The sequence below is a fragment of the Protomyctophum parallelum genome (genome assembly GCF_964188405.1).
Source record: "Protomyctophum parallelum genome assembly, chromosome: 7".
Taxonomy (NCBI): domain Eukaryota; kingdom Metazoa; phylum Chordata; class Actinopteri; order Myctophiformes; family Myctophidae; genus Protomyctophum; species Protomyctophum parallelum.
The window spans coordinates 21,579,493-21,600,024 of record NC_139705.1 but is presented as its reverse complement, the minus strand read 5'-3'; the positions used below and the strand labels follow the sequence as shown (position 1 = coordinate 21,600,024).

The 20,532-nt window shown below is 46.0% G+C and overlaps 1 protein-coding gene across 3 annotated transcripts in view; it reads right to left on the bottom strand.

Annotated features, from left to right (window-relative positions):
* The window catches only part of znf385a (zinc finger protein 385A), a 100,178-nt gene that overhangs the window by 13,645 nt on the left and 66,001 nt on the right, over positions 1-20,532 (bottom strand). For all 3 annotated transcript variants that reach the window (XM_083768565.1, XM_083768566.1, XM_083768567.1), the window contains 2 exons: positions 15,128-15,238; positions 4,621-4,786 (listed from right to left, as the gene is read on the bottom strand). In XM_083768565.1, the coding sequence (XP_083624691.1) occupies positions 4,621-4,786; positions 15,128-15,238 (277 nt within the window). The remainder of the gene's footprint in view (positions 1-4,620; positions 4,787-15,127; positions 15,239-20,532) is intronic.

The window sequence follows — 20,532 nt, the reverse complement described above, 5'->3', positions numbered from 1 at the left end:
TGTGTGTGTGTTTGTGTTCATGTGTGTTTGTTGTGGCCATAATTTGTGTTTGTGTGTGTGTTTGTGTTCATGTGTGTTTGTTGTGGCCATAATTTGTGTTTGTGTGGCCATAAGTCATGTTTGTGTCCAATACTCTGATTGTCTTCATGTGTGTTTATGTGGCCATCTGTGTTTACAATTAACAATTTATGCATTTATAGCAGACGCTCTTAATCCAGAGCAATTTACAGTACGTTAGTGTGTTTGTGTTCATGTGTGCTAGTGTGGACATAGTGTGTGTGTGTGTGTGTGTGTGTTTTATTTTCGCGTTGCCTATAGTCAGTAGTATAAGTCAGTGCACGCCACTTGTACAGTATGTTTTTTTTTGTCAAATATGTTTTTATTGAACATATTATAAATTATTACAAACATTATGATATGAAATACTTTTTTTATGAAACAAAATACAGTATGTGTTTTTATCAGCTCCACAGTCAGGCCCCCAGTGTATTTATGAGCCATGTTAAGCGTCCAGACGCCAGGCTCCCAGCTGGGGCCCACACAATGCAGCTGGCTGCTCCCACAGCCCTGGCCATGGCTGTGGAGCACACTGGAGCAGTGCACTGTGATGGGACACATGCACGCAAATTAAACTTTATGTGCATACGGTACACACACACTGTATGTAGCTATATAAACACATTGTATACACACACTTAGTCCGGGAGCCATGTCCACTCCTCAGGATGAGTTTTGCTATGTTTTTTTCACTATGATTTCCTGTTATCTTATACCTTGGGCCATCACGAGTGCATACCGACCACCCTCAACTCGGCCCTGTTTGATCTCAGGGACCAACAAATTAACAATCCCCCCAATAGAGCGTCGCAGTCCCGCCCCCTACCAGGGAATGATTCTCCGTTCATTTTCCTCATAGACATTTCAAAAAGTATATATCACGACAAGAGTTGGCTTTGTCCGCGGCGTAAACGTCTTTAAATAAATATTGAAATTTTTTGAAATGTCTGAGGAAAATGAACGGAGAATCATTTCCTGGTCCCTGGTAGGGGCGGGACTGCGACGCTCTATTCGGAAAAAGCTTCTGACGAAATGATGTAATTGTACATATTTATTTAAGGTAATGCACAAATGGTCAGAAAACTCAAATTAACTGTACCCCCTTTTGAAAAGTCTATGCGAAAAATGCATTCGGAATCATTTCTGGGCCTGGCGCCGTCATGAAAGCGGGTGGGACTGCGACGCTCTATTGGGGGGATTGTTAATTTGTTGGTCCCTGAGATCAAACAGGGCCGAGTTGAGGGTGGTCGGTATGCACTCGTGATGGCCCAAGGTATAAGATAACAGGAAATCATAGTGAAAAAAACTCATCCTGAGGAGTGGACCTGGCTCCCGGCCTAAGTGTGCACCACACACGCACTGTACATAAACAGACGTACAGTACGCACACAGCGCGTATAATGTATATACACACACAAGCAAACAAGCAAGGATTCAAACCAGGAAGCAAGAAGGTTCCAGGGTCACGAGAAAGCTGCTTGGATGGAAAAATGCATTCTTTCACATGTTGCTGGTTTCAGATTTAGACCATGGCAGGCTTATGTTGGCTCCTCTCTGCTCTTGGACTTCTCTGTGGAGCTGGCCTCACATCCCCCATGAGGGAGGGAGACGTACGGACTGGCCTTTTACAACCACGGGGTCGGCCGAGAAAACCACCAAAGACGGCAAGGGCGTCATTTAGGGCTTGAACAGGTTTTTTAGCTTTGACGCTGTCCCAATATGTTGGCCTTTTTTTGTCTTTTGAGTTTTATCTTTTGTTAAGTTGCATGGATTTTCCTTTGTTGCTTCATGCCTTGTGGCTTTCCTGACATCAAGGTTGACATGTCTGCTGAACAGAAACTGTTGTACAGTGAATGTCAACAAAACGTAGTTGGTTGATTAATTTATTAATTTATTCATTCCCTTCAGTGACTGAACCGGGGACAGACTGGTGGCACTGAGGGAATGGAAAGTTCCGGGCATGGAAAAGAGGACAAAAACACAGGTCTCAGAGAGAGAGAGAGAGAGAGAGAGAGGGGGGGGGGGGGGGGAGGGAGGGAGGTAGGGGGGGAGAGAGAGAGAGAGAGAGAGAGAGAGAGAGAGAGAGAGAGAGAGAGAGAGAGAGAGAGAGAGAGAGAGAGAGAGAGAGAGGGGGGGTGTAGGTAGAGGGAGAAGAATCATGATCGAGAGAGAGAGAGAGAGAGGGTGGGGGGGTGTAGGTAGAGGGAGAAGAATCATGATCGAGAGAGAGAGAGAGAGAGAGAGAGGGTGGGGGGGTGTAGGTAGAGGGAGAAGAATCATGATCGAGAGAGAGAGAGAGAGAGAGAGAGAGAGGGGGTGTAGGTAGAGGGAGAAGAATCATGATCATGACAAGATAACCTGTAATTTGAGTTCATCTGGCCTTATGCTGAGCTGCCTACAGTAAATCATTTTTTTGCAGCCATGTGGCTCAATCCACAAATTGCTTTCATAAATTTATTTTTACTTTGTGACAAATGGCATTATCATTCCCAAGAACTTGCATCACTATAGGCACAGACGCACGCACGCACATTCCCGTGCGCGTGCGCGCGCGCGCGCACACACACACACACACACACACACACACACACACACACACACACACACACACACTGGGTATCGGGGGACGCCTTGTGAAGAGGCCAATAAAACGACCACGGTTCACAGTGTCAAAGTCACCTAGTCTAAACGTGGTGAGGGCTAAACGTGGTGAAGGCTATAAATGTGGTGAAGGGCTGAACAATGGTGATAGGCTAAAACCAGGGCTGCATTGTTTGGAGTGAACAAAGCATTGCTGTGGTTTGGATGCAGCAACACACTGTCATTTCTGGAGGTATCTTGATGCCTATACTTAAGTCAACCTGTCAGTCATGGCAGGAAGCACATCTGGCGTTTGGTTTTCACATCAGCCAATTTATTCTTCTACTTAGTTACGTAGTTCCTTTGGCGGACGTGCGTTAAATGTTTACCTCTTTCTGAACTGAAAGCAGACGAAGAAAACCCTCGCTCTCGATTTAGGCTCATATTCCATCACAGTCTCTGCAGTATTAGAATTATGAGAGTATGACATTTTTAGTAAGCTGAGGAGTTTTACAGACTCTTTTCACTTAAGATGAAACAGAATCAATCTATGATGAATTGGAACATCTAAGCCTTGATGACAACAGAATCCAGAGGTTTATTGTCAACCTGTTTCCAACCTCAACTTCCAGCTGATGCTCACCTGTTTTCACTTAAAAAAATGCCAACAACTACTAACGTATGCTAGTAGATTTACAACTTAAAACAGGCTGATCCCAAGGTTAGGTCAAATTTTCATACAAGACTACCTACCTATTTAAAATGTTAACGGCATGGGTTCGGGACTACTGACAGTTTGAATGAACATACCAGATTTACATGGGACTTGGCCATTCCACAATAGATATTTATATGATTAACAGAGCGGAGGCTCTTATTCAGCCATGTGTGAATTATTAGAGGAATTGTTTCATTTTTCTCCAAATATTTCTCCAACAATTATTTGCATGTGCATGTGTGTCCACAGTCCACACACAGCTGTAACCAGTGATGTAGTCTACCGTTATACGCTATATAGTATGCTGTGCCGAAGTTTTGGATAAAAATAAAAAAATAATTTCATCCATTGACCACACGCAAGCGTATAGCCCATACATGCGCATGTCTCGCAGGGAATAGTTATGGTATACCGTCTGAAAAACCCTAGGCTACAGCACTGGCTGTAACAGTCTCTGAGCTGTGTAGTTCTATGTTGGCTGTAAGAAACATAATAGAGGTGGACCAGTTGTTAATGCAGCACTCAACTTGTACTGGTGGAAAAGAGAAGACCTCTAGTAGTAGTAGTAGTAGTAGTAGTAGGTTAACCTGACATCACCAGACTTTCCACCTCGGAGGGAAACCTTTGTTCTAAATCTAAACCGAGTTGTGATCCGGTTTAGGAAAGAAAAAAAAAAGTCAATTATGGTCCCATTCATTTTAAAATTGATGATGAAGTAGGGCATACTTCTAGGTCTTCTACAGGCTCTACTGAGTGAAGTTCAGTTCCAAGACGGTGGATTTGAATTTGGAGAAAAAGTGGCTCCAAAACGAGTCTGTATTATAATTATTGGTTGCATCACCAATGGGTGACGTCACTGTTACGTTTTTGACAGTCTGTGGTAAATACCGAAATTCGTCAGACTTTGAAGATTCTCTTCCCTGACTGTGTTGATGGTGGAGGTATCTCTGTGGTCACTGTGAGTCACACCGACCTCGCTCTGCGTATAATTAGTTTGACTCAGGACAGGTGGGACTGCTTAAATCTCATTAAGCATTTATATCTAGTATAGTTATATCTTCATATTTTGGGGGTAATTATTTCCCAAACTCTTGTTATCCAGCTCATTACTAGCTGTTCAAGACAAGTGTCATCTCGCGATCCTGTGGGCAATTATTATTTCCTCGACACACCCATGGCAATCAACAGAACTGCACAGGGTTACTTATCCACTCTCGTCTATCCCAGCTTGTGGTCTTATAGGGAGTTTATGCTGATTGTCTTACCTGGGTTGCTGGGGTCGCTGTCGATGGCGGCACCGGGGGGAGACGGGGAGGAGGTGGGGGGTACAGTCGCAGGCTTGTCGCCCTCCTGGGGGCGAGTCTTAGAGGTCTCGATGCCCTTCACTCTCCTGGCGTGCCGGTTGCCTTTGTAGTGCGCTTCTGCCTGACTCTGGGAGGAGACACAGACCAAACAGAGTAAGTGAAATGCCCATCAACATGTGGATCAAACATAGCATGCTGTTTTTTACTCTGTGGCAGAGTTTTTTACTCTGCGGCAGTGGCTCAGGAGGTAGAGCTGCCATCCTTTGAATCTGAAAGTTCCAGTTCGATTCCCGACTCCTCCTGACTATGTGTGTGACTACTTAAGTGTCCTTCAGCAAGACACTGAATCCCTCTGCTCTCGATGAGCAGGTTGGTGCCTTGCATGGTTTCCTCACTGTGTGAATGTGCATGTGAAGTACATTGTAAAGTAAAGCGCTATATAAATGCAGTTCATTTACCATTTACTTGTGCACACGCACACACACACGCCTGCATGCCGTTGTCGGCACGTTATTCAATATACAGTACACTGGAGACTTGAGGGCACCGAATGTAGGCAGGCTTACAGGTGATAGATAGCTGCGTTGCAACATTACAGTTTGGTAATGGAAACACCACGGGACAGTAAAACCTTTGGCCACTGCTTGACTAGATTTTCTAAGAATCCTACGGTCATGTGTCCTGTGGCGATGAATGACCAGGCCGCTGAGGTTGTGGACTGCAGCAATACAAATGTCTTGACGCTGTAATGGAGCTGACCTTTGCTGTGTGAGGAAATAAGCCCATCCATCAGCGCATGTACGTTTATTACAAGCTTTCACAGTTTTCTCCACTTATACGTAAACCCTATACTTAGTTGAACGGATCCCCAAGGGCTCTGTCTGTACGATAGGCCCTTTCCACTCGCAAATACGTAGGCAATATATGGCATTATGAGCTTATCATTTGGCTTTTTTTTTGCCAAAGTTTAGTCCCAGAATGAGGACGTTATAGGGTTTGTGTTATGAAGACCTTCATGAAAATGTTTTAATTCTTGTTTGTTTTATTGAATCAGTTGTCACATTTCACCCTTGCCAGCTGGTACGGGTCACCTGCCCTCAAAAACAAGAACAAATTGCAGGGTGTCTTCAAGGTGTGTAGCAAAATTGCAGACATAACCTTCAACGGTCTTTCTCACACGTACAATGTCAGGCCCATTCAATCCTGTCTAATGAGCCTGTCAGGCTGCAGAATCTGCCTATAGACGAACCCATGGACTTGAGAATGAATTTGTCCCTGCTGCCTTTTAAATAATTCAACGTGATTTTATTGAAATTATTGAGTATTGGTCCATGACTCCATTCATGACCGTCTATCACCTGGTTGATGGTGTTGTAATGGCTGATCTTACACCTGGTTGATGGCGTTGTAATGGCTGATCTTACACCTGGTTGATGGTTTTGTAATGGCTGATCTTACACCTGGTTGATGGTGTTGTAATGGCTGATCTTACACCTGGTTGATGGTGTTGTAATGGCTGATCTTACACTTGGTTGCATGCTGAAAATAGCCCGATCTACAAGCTCACAACGAGCTCGTACATTATAGATCTGCTATTTTCAGAGCAACCAAACATAAAGTGACTTCTCCACTAGTCCCTCCCTAAGATTTTTGTCTAGTTTTTATTTGTTGCCAAAATTGTTTTAGTAATCATAGCTTTCGTCAGTGAAGGTAGTTCATAGTCATAGTTTTGTCGATGAAATCAACATTGACACACACACACACACACACACACACCGGCGTGCACCACACACACACACACACACACACACACACACACACACACACACACACACCAATAGTTTTCTAGGCTCCAGTCATTTTCATTACGACAAATGTTGACGGATATTCTGAGTGGAGTTGAACTTGGGGTCAGAGGGATGCCAAACTGTCTGCCTATATAGGCCCCTAAAGCACCCCCACCCGTCCTATCCCCTACACACACACACACACACACTCATAGTATATAAATGTACTGTGGAATGCAAGTGTGCACACACACTGTACAGTAGGCTGTGCAACATCAATGGCTTGTTGGCATGCATGGGCTCTTACGATACAAATGTCTGTGAACAGGCCCAGCTGCTGGGAGAGAGAGGGTCAGATGGCCCTTGGACAAAACCCTTATGGAGTGGCCGGACTCTAAATATACACGCTACTGGGCAGCAGACGACGGCGGTATCTGTAATATATCAAGGATGAGGTAGCAGAGAGATGGTGGTATAGTCTTTGTGGGCTGGAGGGTTTTCGGGCAGTAAAATGTAAAATGCATTCCAGTGGAGAAAACACAATGTGTGCAGATCCATTACAGACAGTGAGACTAGTGAGAGTAATCCCCTGTTGAAAAAGTAGCTCCTTGCTAATGTGTTTACTCTGGAGGTAAACAACAGAGGTGAGTCATCCATCATCCGGACCACGCGCTTGTGTGTGTGTGTGTGTGTGTGTGTGTGTGACTGGGACAGAATGGTGGATGAGATGGGAAATTGGTGAAGCAAACTGCAGATGGGCGATGGTCTATAGCTATAGCTCATCATCTGGGTCACCGTGAAACTACATATTTTATTTCCTATCTTTGTGGGGCATCAAATCAGATTTGTTTTCATTAAAAATGCCACGTTTAACACATGCTAACCTAATCCCTAGCCCTTACCCTAAATCTTACTCACCGCGAAAATGTCTAATCTACCCCAACCTGAAACATGTCGTAATCGTAAAACTAACTTTTTTTTCTCGACCATAAAAAAATATGACCCTTTTAAACTCACCGGACCAGAACTATATAAATAACCAGAACAGATTTGAGGCTTTTACTATCCTCACAGGGACCTTTTTTTGGGGTCCCCACAAAGATAAACGCACTGGCTGCACACCCTTCACTGAAACGCACGCTTAGAACCCAAGTGCAGCACTTAAAAGTGGATCAGGTAGCAGCTTGGAAACAGCCTGGCTAATAACAGTCGTCTGTCCGCTCTGCTCTGGTCTGGTCTGGTCTGCCAGCCATGTGTGCATGTGTGGGGCTCACGTGCACATGGCCAAGTAAAAAAACACTTCTAGTCTAGTGGACGGATGACGAAGATGATGATCATTAAGTGGTGGGCTTGTGCCACATTGCTTTGGTCTCTGCCGCAGGTGGTCCAGGACGGCCGCTGACAGCTGGCCATACAGTAGTATAGGTGCTGAAAGGCCTGCCAGACACCGAGTGGCACCGGGGGCATCATCACACCACCCAGGGGGGCTAAGGCCTGGGGATAAAATGGATGTTTGGGGGCGGGGGGGGGGGGGGGAGAGTTTTCAAATAAATCTAGTGGAGTAAAAGTTACAATATTTGCCTCTCTGAGAGTAGAAGAAAAAGTACTGGATATCGGAAATACTCAAGTAAAGTACAAATACCTCAGAATTGTACTTGAGTAAATGTACTTAGTGCGTAATGGTTGGGGGGGGGATCTAACATGAGTATTACATGTGCTCTGAGCCCATGCCTGGGATGACATGCTGGAAGCAGACGTGTGCTCATGGCACGCTGAGGACAGGCCCAGTATAGCGGCTGCCCCCCCGCAGCGTTTAAGCCAGGGTGCACAGGGCATATATAATTAGTGATGACACACTGGAGGTCTGGATAAAACGTACGGCTTGCCCCTCCGACTACTGCAGGTCTTAACCCATTTGGCCCAAGGACGGTGTCTCCGGTGTCTGTCTGTGTCGCCTTAGCTTTTAACCACCAGCTTTTATTTGAAACTTTTAGCTGTTCGAAAAATAGCAGATGTACAAGCTCAAGCTACGAGCTTGTAGATCTGCAAATTCTTTTTAATCATGAAAATATATTCTTTCACGGCAAACGTTTTTTAACTCATATCTTTGCTTCCGCTGACATAGAATTAAAAAATTTCTTCAGAAAAAACAGAAGACAGAGCAGAATCTGGTCTTAAAGGGATAAGGTGGAGGATGGGGTGGGGGTGGGAGCGCCAGCAGGGATCTGGAAGGTGAACTGAACGGCCACGGAGGCTTTGAAAAATAACCTCTACAGTCTGTCAAGCCTGGGGGGAATCAGCAGCCAAGCTGTCATGCAGGTGGACTGGAGCACAGGCAGGGATGTATGACCTCAGTGTTACTCACCTGGGGGGCTGATACAACACGTCACTTCGTGATGTATTGTATCAGCTATTTCCAGAAATGAATATGTCAGTAGTTTCTTTGTATTTTTCAGTTATCCCTGACTGTGGCTTTTTAATTGATGCAAACAGTTTATTTATTTATTAATATATTCCAATGTTCAATGCCAAAAACACAATTAAATTGTTAATCACAACTATTAGTGATGGTGTGACAATGAATCGTCAACTTAAATGTGTAACGGTGACAGTCCTGGTCTGGAGATTCTAGGTCCCTGGGGTGTATGACCTCAATAAGCTTTACAGACAGGGACCTTCCAGTTCCAGGCAAGAAACACAATACTGAAAGTTGACAATAACTGGAATGATTAGAAAAGCAGAAGAAATGGAAAAGAAATGCCAGGTATAGGATTATACTCTGCTGCCTGTCCTGACCGACCGGGGAGGAGACTCGTGTTTTCTCTGCCATCAGTTTCTCTCTCTCTCTCTCTCTCACTCTCTCTCTCCCTCTCTCTCTCCCCCCTCTTCTCTCTCTCTCTCTACTGTACCTACTAATATGCAATCAAAATCAAGCAATAAAGTGAAAAAGGTATAGAGAAGCTGTGCCATATCCCCTGCCTGCGTGCGTGACGCTCGCTCCGAGGAGCAGCCGCACAGCTGCAGTGCAACACAGCTGCAGCTTCCAGATGAGACCCCGGGGAGGGAGAGGAGGGGAGGGGAGGGGAGAGGGACATGGGGAGAAAGTGAAAGAGAGAGAGAGAGAGAGAGAGAGAGAGAGTGACAGAGTAGGGACTAAGGAGAGAGTGGGAGATGTGGACAGAAAAAAGAGCAAGGTGTGTGTGTGTGTGTGTGTGTGTGTGTGTGTGTGTGTGTGTGTGTGTGTGTGTGTGTGTGTGTGTGTGTGTGTGTGTGTGTGTGTGTGTGTGTGTGTGTGTGTGTGTGTGTGTGTGTGTGTGTGTGTGTGTGTGTGTGTGTGTGTGTGTGTGTGTGTGTGTGTGTGTGTGTGTGTGTGTGTGTGTGTGTGCGTGCGCGTGCGCGTGTGCGTGTGCGCGTGCGCTCGGCGTTGCAGCAGCACTGACGTGGGCCAATGCAGCGAGATGGAGCCTATGATGTCACTAATGCAGCACGCCACCAAGGTTATTCTACACAGTCTCCCCCTGCGCACTTCCCCCCCCGCCATTGGATGCAGAGACACAAGGGCGGTGTGTGTGTGTGTGCGTGCATGTGCGTGTGTGTGTTCCTATTATCTGACTGCACTGGCAGCGTTTATGTCCTTTGTACAAGGCTCTTGTACTTCTGTTTATGTCGACATACATAAATATTTCACGTTTGTGTGTGTGTGCGTTTGTGGGGGGGGGGGGTGCACTCATCCAATATCCTACCCCCCCCCCCCCCCTCTCTTTTTCACTCCTTCCCAAGATGCAGTGGGGCTTGTCAGAGCCAGGGTCTAATCCTTGCCCTTGACGAATGCATCTTATAATAAGCAGTGGCAGCCAATTTGAGGCTTTTCACACTGTAAATAATGCGGTGTGCGAGAGAGAGAGAGAGAGAGAGAGAGAGAGAAGAGAGATAGGGACAGAGGAGAGAGAGAGAGAGAGATAGGGACAGAGGAGAGGGAGAGAGGAGGGAGAGAGAGATAGGGACAGAGGAGGGAGAGAGAGAAACAAATAAATTGGACAGAATGCATAAAGGCACAATGAGGCGTGAAATGACTGGAGGGATGCCTGGGTCTTTTGAGCAGAGATATACATTTATCATGATCTGGCCTGGAACAGTGTTGATTTTGACAGGACATTTTGATGTTTCAGTCATAGTTTTTTGTATTAAAATTTCATTTAGTTTTAGTCTAGTCTAGTGTCGGCGGAAAAATGAGGTTAGTCTCAGAACGTAATCCACTGTATTTCTCATCCTGAGACCTGAGTTGACGTTATGCAAAGCAGGACATTCATTTCTGTGTCTTCCAACCCAGCAGTTTACTGGGAGAGTGCAGAGACATTTCTGATCTGCTGCAGTGTGTTCGTGCGTGCGTGCGTGGCTGCGTGCGTGGCTGCGTGCGTGCGTGCGCAACATCAAACCAGCGGATTGGGGTTGCATGTCTAATTGGGAAGACAAATCCGACAGAGCAAAAAAAGAAATGCTATGCATGCATGCATGTATATGTGTGTTCACGTGCATGCGGGTTGTCTTTTTGTGACAGTGCAAGTGACAGTGACAGCAGAAAGGAGGTACATTACTGTATGCCGGCGAACAGCCCCCACTGCCTGTGTGTGTGTGTGTGTGTGTGTGTGTGTGTGTGTGTGTGTGTGTGTGTGTGTGTGTGTGTTCTGACTGTCAGGAGCAGCATATAGGCTGGAGGCAGGTGGCGCTGGTGTAAACACCATCCAACATTTATTTGCATGTGCCGCACGTGCCAACCACACACACACACACACACACACACACACACACCTACACACAGTGGTCTATGTGCCAGCAGGTGATAGATGTAGAGTGTTAGGTGGCGGATCAGAAATCCCTCTAAGGTTAATTTTCAAGCCGGACAGCTGCCTGGGTTAAGAGGGATGAGGTAAAGTGCTCTGTCCGTAATTGGCTGGCATTCAATGTAATCAGCATGTTTACTGTGGGTTGCATCCTAGAACTCTCCCTGCCCACTTTACCAGTCTGGGGTGCAGGCTTAGAGTGGAGGAGAGAGTATCCCAATTCAAAATGTGTCTAGTTCACAGGATTAGAAGTAATGTAGCACCCAACTATTTCTGTGACTACTTTTCAAAGGTTAGTGATTCTCACAGGCACGACACCAGAGGTAGCCCTAGATTTTAAACCATGCCTTTTTTTTTACAGAAATATTGGAAAAACAGCTTTCCTATACTCGGCTGCAGTTCAGTGGAATGACTTGCATTCCATTATTGTCTCACACCAAAAATAGCAGATCTACAAGCTCACAGAGCTCGTCAATCTGCTATTTACGGTGTGCAGCACAATGTATTTAGTCTTTATGTACTGGACTATACACTGTTCTTCATATTCTCCCATATGCTTTTATGTGTCGTATACATTTTATCTTGCATGTTTATTTATATATTAAGCTAAATGCGATGTCAAAAAGTGTCCTGGATTGTATTGGAGGCTCTGAACACCTACAGTAAGCCCCTTCCTGTCGGCTGCCTCCAGACCGACCGTGTTCTTTATATGGCTCTAACTCCTGGACTACAGTATGTTGCTGAAATATTATATTCAACATGGCAACACCATAACATTGTCCAACCGGTATCATTACTTAGCAGGCCTCTGTTTGATAGCTAGGTATCCCAAAATATTTAATAGTATAAACATCCGTGGCCAAATGTTTGCTGTGGCATCTGAAGAGAGCTACAGTATGCAGCGTGTCACGTAGACTGAAGATTACAGCCTGTCGCTCCCCAAACCACATGGAGGCCTTGATTGTAGGCCTACTTACTGTGTGTGTGTGTGTAATGTGTGTGTAATGTGTGTGTATATATATATATAGCACGGGGTCCACTCCCTACTGCTGGGCGGACGGCTGTCTCGCCTCTGTAGTCTGTCGACCGCAGAATATGGACCTTTCACGGCCAAATTATACACTGTGCGGCGTGTGCTAGAATGACTATTTGACGTTGATATTCTGTTTATCCCCATTGATGTCGGCTTAACCCATTAAGATCTCAAACTTTCTTTTATCCCAGGGATCCTCGGAAGAACATAATTGTGTTCAAAACACTTTCCAAGATTTTTCAAAAATAGCAGATTTACAAGCTCTCAGCGCAGCATGAATGGACACGCTTGTACATCTGCTATTTTTGAAAACCAATCTTAAACCACTGTTCTAAATACTATTAGTTTTCTGAAAAGCCTATGCAAGCTAAAATCTAAATGTATTATGAATGGGTTAAAGCAGTGGTTCTCAAACTTCTTTTCATTTTAAGGCCCACCAATTTACAGTGAATCAAAGACTTACAGACCTGTAAGGGTCCATTTGGAACCCCCTCAGGGTCCATTTGGAACCCCCTCAGGGTCCATTTGGAACCCCCTCAGGGTCCATTTGGAACCCCCTCAGGGTCCATTTGGAACCCTCTCAGGGTCCATTTGGAACCCTCTCAGGGTCCATTTGGAACCCTCTCAGGGTCCATTTGGAACCCCCTCAGGGTCCATTTGGAACCCCCTCAGGGTCCATTTGGAACCCTCTCAGGGTCCATTTGGAACCCCCTCAGGGTCCATTTGGAACCCTCTCAGGGTCCATTTGGAACCCCCTCAGGGTCCATTTGGAACCCCCTCAGGGTCCATTTGGAACCCTCTCAGGGTCCATTACTCACAACAACACATCATACAAAGCAATGTGTGCTTGCAGATATTGCAGCTATTTTTGGTGCATGACATTGGGGAATTAACCACGTATAATTTAAGCACGAGGGAGCAAATTTGAGGGAGACATTTTTCAACACGGCACAAAATACTTCCATATGATTTCTGGTTTTCTTTCATACATCATTAATAATGTGCAAAAATTGTGCGATTAAAGTCCCATTAAGAACGTGTGGAGATATGAACTCTGGTATGTGGACATTGGACAAGCAGACAAATCTGTTGCTGTTGAAAATGGATGGGGTCAAATTATATAAAAGCAGGACGAGGACAAACCCGCTGCAGTTAACCCATTCTGACCTGAGATCAGATAATAAAAATGTCTTCTACATCCTGACAGTTTTCATTCTGACCTGAGATCAGATTCTAAAAATGTCTTCTACATCCTGACAGTTTTCATTCTGACCTGAGATCAGATTCTAAAAATTTCTTCTACATCCTGACAGTTTTCATTCTGACCTGAGATCAGATTCTAAAAATGTCTTCTATGTCAGTCGCTCTTCGATTTTTCAAAAAATTGTAGACCTACAAGCTCGTAGCGCGCCACTCGGTGGCGCGCTATGAGCTTGTAGATTTGCTATTTTTAAATAGCTAAAGCATAACGTAATGCTAACACCAAAAGGGGCCGTTCCCGCCTAAAAGGGGTTAATAAGTCTGCAGAGATTTGCACTTCACGGTATTCTTCTATCTAATTAACTTTCCATACACTCCCAAGATCTTAATCAAAGTGGGTTTTCTTTCAGCACGGATGGGAGAGAGAAAATTCCCTTTGAAAGTGTGCTGTAAAATCCCATTTCACGCTCTCAGCCTCGCCAGTGGCACTCCAGTCCCCGCTGTTGCTGCAATGTTTTTTTTATTGCGTCGACAAACGCTTCACTTTTCTCCCACTCTCCAAATATGCCAAATTCCATTGGTGTAAAGTACATTTACTCAACAATTGTGAGGACTTTTTTTTACTTTAATGGAGTATTTCAAATTGTCTTTTACTTCTACTCCATTACAACTCAGACTGAGTTACTTTTACTCCACTACAATTATTTGAAAGCTTACTTATACTTCGTAGATTGTGATTATTATTGCAAAACATACATTAACCATTTAAGCCCTACTTATATACATTTTGGCCATTTGAAAATAGCCGATCTACAAGCATCGCAACGTTTGTAGATCTGCATTTTCAAAAGATTTTGACTTTTCTTTGTAACGGAGGATGTCTACATTGCAATATTGATACTTCTACTAGAGTACTTTTTCCAACCGCTGTTAAATCCCAAAGGGGGTCGCAGCTGCCAAAATGAAGCCTAAACAAATGGACCAGACATGTCCGCAGTGTCAATACCCTCGTCCGGAAAGAGTACACAACAGCAGACAGGGTAGGGGTCCCCCCCCCTCCTCCTAAACACATTCCTACGGGATATACTGTATGTAGTGTGTGTGTGTGTGTGTGTGTGTGTGTGTGTGTGTGTGTGTGTGTGTGTGTGTGTGTGTGTGTGTGTGTGTGTGTGTGTGTGTGTGTGTGTGTGTGTGTGTGTGTGTGTGTGTGTGTGTGTGTGTGTGTGTGTGTGTGTGTGTGTGTGTGTGTGTGTACATACTGTACAGCAGAGAGCCACAGTAACAGCTGAATAGATGGTGGGAGAGATGAAAAGAGACACATGGATGGATGGATAGCAGGCTCAGTTAGCAAAATGTTTATTTGTGCAGTAATCCAGTGGTTTTCAACACTTTTCGTATCGAGGCCCATTATTTATTCTGCATTTGAGCCACGGACCACCATATTTGATGGCATTTTAGCCTCTCAGACCCAAAATTAAAGAATATTTTGTTTGTCGTTGGATAACATTTCCATGCTGTATTGATGTTGGTACTATAGGAGGGATAACAGGCAGATGTTGTTCAAAGTAACAATTCTTCTGCATTCTCTAATGGTGTAGACTTGTTACCTCCGAGTTGAAGCGGATCTGGCAGACGTTGCAGGAGATGACCGGTCGCTTGGTTTTGATCAGTGGGACGCCGAAGGTGTGGTTGATCACCGCCTTCTGCACGGGGTCCATCTGACAATGAGAGAGAGAGACAGGGTGTACAGTACAGGGTCCATCTGACACAATGAGAGAGAGAGAGACAGGGTGTACAGTACAGGGTCCATCTGACAATGAGAGAGAGAGACAGGGTGTACAGTACAGGGTCCATCTGACAATGAGAGAGAGAGACAGGGTGTACAGTACAGGGTCCATCTGACAATGAGAGAGAGAGACAGGGTGTACAGTACAGGGTCCATCTGACACAATGAGAGAGAGAGACAGGGTGTACAGTACAGGGTCCATCTGACACAATGAGAGAGAGAGAGAGACAGGGTGTACAGTACAGGGTCCATCTGACACAATGAGAGAGAGAGAGACAGGGTGTACAGTACAGGGTCCATCTGACACAATGAGAGAGAGAGACAGGGTGTACAGTACAGGGTCCATCTGACACAATGAGAGAGAGAGACAGGGTGTACAGTACAGGGTCCATCTGACACAATGAGAGAGAGACAGGGTGTACAGTACAGGGTCCATCTGACACAATGAGAGAGAGACAGGGTGTACAGTACAGGGTCCATCTGACACAATGAGAGAGAGAGACAGGGTGTACAGTACAGGGTCCATCTGACACAATGAGAGAGAGAGAGACAGGGTGTACAGTACAGGGTCCATCTGACACAATGAGAGAGAGAGACAGGGTGTACAGTACAGGGTCCATCTGACACAATGAGAGAGAGAGACAGGGTGTACAGTACAGGGTCCATCTGACACAATGAGAGAGAGAGACAGGGTGTACAGTACAGGGTCCATCTGACAATGAGAGAGAGAGACAGGGTGTACAGTACAGGGTCCATCTGACACAATGAGAGAGAGAGAGACAGGGTGTACAGTACAGGGTCCATCTGACACAATGAGAGAGAGAGACAGGGTGTACAGTACAGGGTCCATCTGACAATGAGAGAGAGAGACAGGGTGTACAGTACAGGGTCCATCTGACACAATGAGAGAGAGAGACAGGGTGTACAGTACAGGGTCCATCTGACACAATGAGAGAGAGAGACAGGGTGTACAGTACAGGGTCCATCTGACACAATGAGAGAGAGACAGGGTGTACAGTACAGGGTCCATCTGACACAATGAGAGAGAGAGACAGGGTGTACAGTACAGGGTCCATCTGACACAATGAGAGAGAGAGAGACAGGGTGTACAGTACAGGGTCCATCTGACAATGAGAGAGAGAGACAGGGTGTACAGTACAGGGTCCATCTGACACAATGAGAGAGAGAGACAGGGTGTACAGTACAGGGTCCATCTGACACAATGAGAGAGAGAGAGAGACAGGGTGTACAGTACAGGGTCCATCTGACACAATGAGAGAGAGAGACAGGGTGTACAGTACAGGGTCCATCTGACACAATGAGAGAGAGAGACAGGGTGTACAGTACAGGGTCCATCTGACACAATGAGAGAGAGAGACAGGGTGTACAGTACAGGGTCCATCTGACACAATGAGAGAGAGAGACAGGGTGTACAGTACAGGGTCCATCTGACACAATGAGAGAGAGAGACAGGGTGTACAGTACAGGGTCCATCTGACACAATGAGAGAGAGACAGGGTGTACAGTACAGGGTCCATCTGACACAATGAGAGAGAGAGAGAGACAGGGTGTACAGTACAGGGTCCATCTGACACAATGAGAGAGAGAGACAGGGTGTACAGTACAGGGTCCATCTGACACAATGAGAGAGAGACAGGGTGTACAGTACAGAAGTGGTTCCCAAACTTTTTCATGTCAAGAACCCCTAAATCGACATTTATTAACCTGTGGATGCCTATTTGAAAAGATATGCCAGGGACCCCCATAAGAGAAGATTTTTAGTACGGTATTAGCAGTGATTTTCAACCATTTTCATTTCAAGCACCCCCAGTTGGACCCCCATTTAATGGAATTTTTATCTCTGGGACCCCAATTTATATTGTAAAATCAATGTTAATTTAACTCTGAGAGAGTGTACACTCTCTGAGTTACAGTCCCATAAGGGTCCATTTGGTTCCTAACTATCATTTAGGTGTAACTCCGTCAAGGACCCCTGGGGGACCCCACTTTGGGAACCACTGCAGTGCGGTATGTGTTAGAACTTAGAAATGATTCATATTGTACAGCCAGCGTTGAACTCCCACAGTCCCAGCGCGAGGAGCAAGTGGGCCTTTCCATCACATTGATGAAGGGAGGTGAGAAGATAACATGATCGTGTTCTCAAAGGTGGGAGCCCCCTGCCCCCAGCCCCCTGCCCCCTGCATCAGTCATTTTAACCAGAGCCCCCAGCCCCCTGCCCTGTGATGGTGCACCAACACACAGAGAGCACACTGCTGTGATGGTGCACCAACACACAGAGAGCACACTGCTGTGATGGTGCACCAACACACAGAGAGCACACTGCTGTGATGGTGCACCAACACACAGCGAGCACACTACTGTGATGGTGCACCAACACACAGAGACCACACTGCTGTGATGGTGCACCAACACACAGAGAGCACACTACTGTGATGGTGCACCAACACACAGAGAGCACACTACTGTGATGGTGCACCAACACACAGAGACCACACTGCTGTGATGGTGCACCAACACACAGAGAGCACACTACTGTGATGGTGCACCAACACACAGAGACCACACTGCTGTGATGGTGCACCAACACACAGAGAGCACACTACTGTGATGGTGCACCAACACACAGAGACCACACTGCTGTGATGGTGCACCAACACACAGAGAGCACACTGCTGTGATGGTGCACCAACACACAGAGAGCACACTGCTGTGATGGTGCACCAACACACAGAGACCACACTGCTGTGATGGTGCACCAACACACAGAGAGCACACTACTGTGATGGTGCACCAACACACAGAGACCACACTGCTGTGATGGTGCACCAACACACAGAGAGCACACTGCTGTGATGGTGCACCAACACACAGAGAGCACACTGCTGTGATGGTGCACCAACACACAGCGAGCACACTACTGTGATGGTGCACCAACACACAGAGAGCACACTGCTGTGATGGTGCACCAACACACAGAGAGCACACTGCTGTGATGGTGCACCAACACACAGAGAGCACACTGCTGTGATGGTGCACCAACACACAGAGAGCACACTGCTGTGATGGTGCACCAACACACAGAGAGCACACTGCTGTGATGGTGCACCAACACACACAGCAAGGTGCTTTTATGTCCACTTTACCCTCCATCGTGTCCCTGATATCAGCACCATGTCAGTAATAGATATGTGTGAACATTCTGTGAAACAAATAGAACCGGTTGTGGAACGGTTATTTTTGTTGAGAGAGATTTGGAGTAGAGTGGGGGGGGGGGGGGGGGTGGAGAGATCAGACCTGGTATAGACCTCTTGGGGACACTGGGCAATAAAGTATATATGGGTTTATGTGTGTGTGTGTGTGTGTGTGTGTGTGTGTGACTGCGGGGTCTGTTCGTCAGCCAGTCGCCGACAGTGTTTATAGCATGTTGCTATAACGGGGATATTGCATCTATCCTATTAAACACACACTCGTGACCCCGACCAGATTGTTACAATAGGTTTGCGTTTGCCCCCGTGCTAATTGTTTCAGCTGGGATGTCCATCACTGGGGGGGTTAAGCACATCGTATAAATTTAACTGGCTAGCATTAGTGGCTCACCAGTGTGTCAGTGGTTAAACCTCTCCATGTAAACACTGTCCCAGACACAAAGACCCAGGAAATCCAGCCCAGCCTCGCTGCCCACTCTCCAGTCTGAAGCCAGAATATATCTGGTGATCATGGTTAATTGAGATTATTTAGAGTCCATGGCTGGTGTGGGTTTTCACCACAGACAATTGTCTGGTGCTCTTGTCTGGCTTAACCGGGCCCAAATAAAAGTTAACATGACACCAACAGGAACATCCTGAGCCAAGGGCAGAGCTCTGATATTTTGATTGTTTGTATTCTGTACTCTCACTTATGGAAGGAATTGAAACTCAGGGCCAATTCTTCTAATGTCCTCTGTAGTCAACAGGCAATAACAGAGCATTCCAGAGAGCGTTCCGTTTCTGTTTTCACCACGACCCAGACAGAGAATAAATGAGATAATTTGGCTCGTTGTCACAAATTTTAATTTGCCTAATCAACCTAGCTTTTTCGCGTGCACTCTCAGAGCAATAGCCTCGTCTAACAGAGAGGAGCAGCTTGAGATCTCTGGCCCCCAAGGGGGGAGAGACGAGAGAGGGCTGAAATGAATATATGTTCTCAACAAAGTCAAACAAAAACAATTTAAAAATCTGCACAGGGCTCGTTACTCGGCAACCCCAAGGAAACAGGGTAAACAACAGAGAAGGCGGGAGCTAGGAATCCAGGGCAGGGGACTGAGACGAGGGGGGAAAAAAAGTCAGCCCAGTGGCAGGACAATGTAGACACACACCATCTGGAGGAGAGAGCGAGGAAGAGGAAGAGAGAGAGGGTGAGAGAGGGCAGGAGGAAGGTCTGGGCCGGACATCCTCACATCTCACATTTTTATCTCTTGGCTCTCCTTCTGCGCTCTCCAAGTCCCACGACTCCTGCAGCTCTGCAAAATCTTAGTGTTGGTTGAACTCCGGGAGTGTAAATAAATGGGTGCTGCTACACTCTCTGAGTTAAACTAACTACACTCAGGATATTTGCACTTTTGCAGTGTGTGCTCCGTCCTTCTCTCTTCCCCTCACCTCATTATAGAGCTGGCTCCATTTGCTCTCGCTATAGAACGGATATTAAAGTGACACAGTGCTGGTGGTGGAGGATAACTATCGAATAGACTCTGGAATAGCCGGGCTGTGTCCTTGCGACTGGCCCAGCACCACATAACGATGTCACTCAACAAGTAGAACAATGTTCATTAATTAGGCTAACTGTGTCTCGTTTTCAACCCTTGTTTCACAAGGCCAATCTTATTCTCATCCTATTACGTTCTGTTCTTTCTATGTCTGATATAATTTATATCATATGGTCACGCCACGTGTCCAGCGAGCCCTAAATGTAGTGTGTGTGGTGTGTATCTGTCGCATGATGTGTCATCTTGTTGTCCCGGGCCCGCTGCTTTACACAGAGGATTACTTCAAACACACACACACACACACACACACACACACGCTCATGGAGGTGGACCGCCCCTGCCTTGTTGTGACTGTAGGTCGCAGTTTACTATGTGTATACATGTATGTAATCCGACACCACTGCCATAACGGGCATAAGTAATCATTACGTCATATGCTGGCACGGGACATATGGAAGCAGACC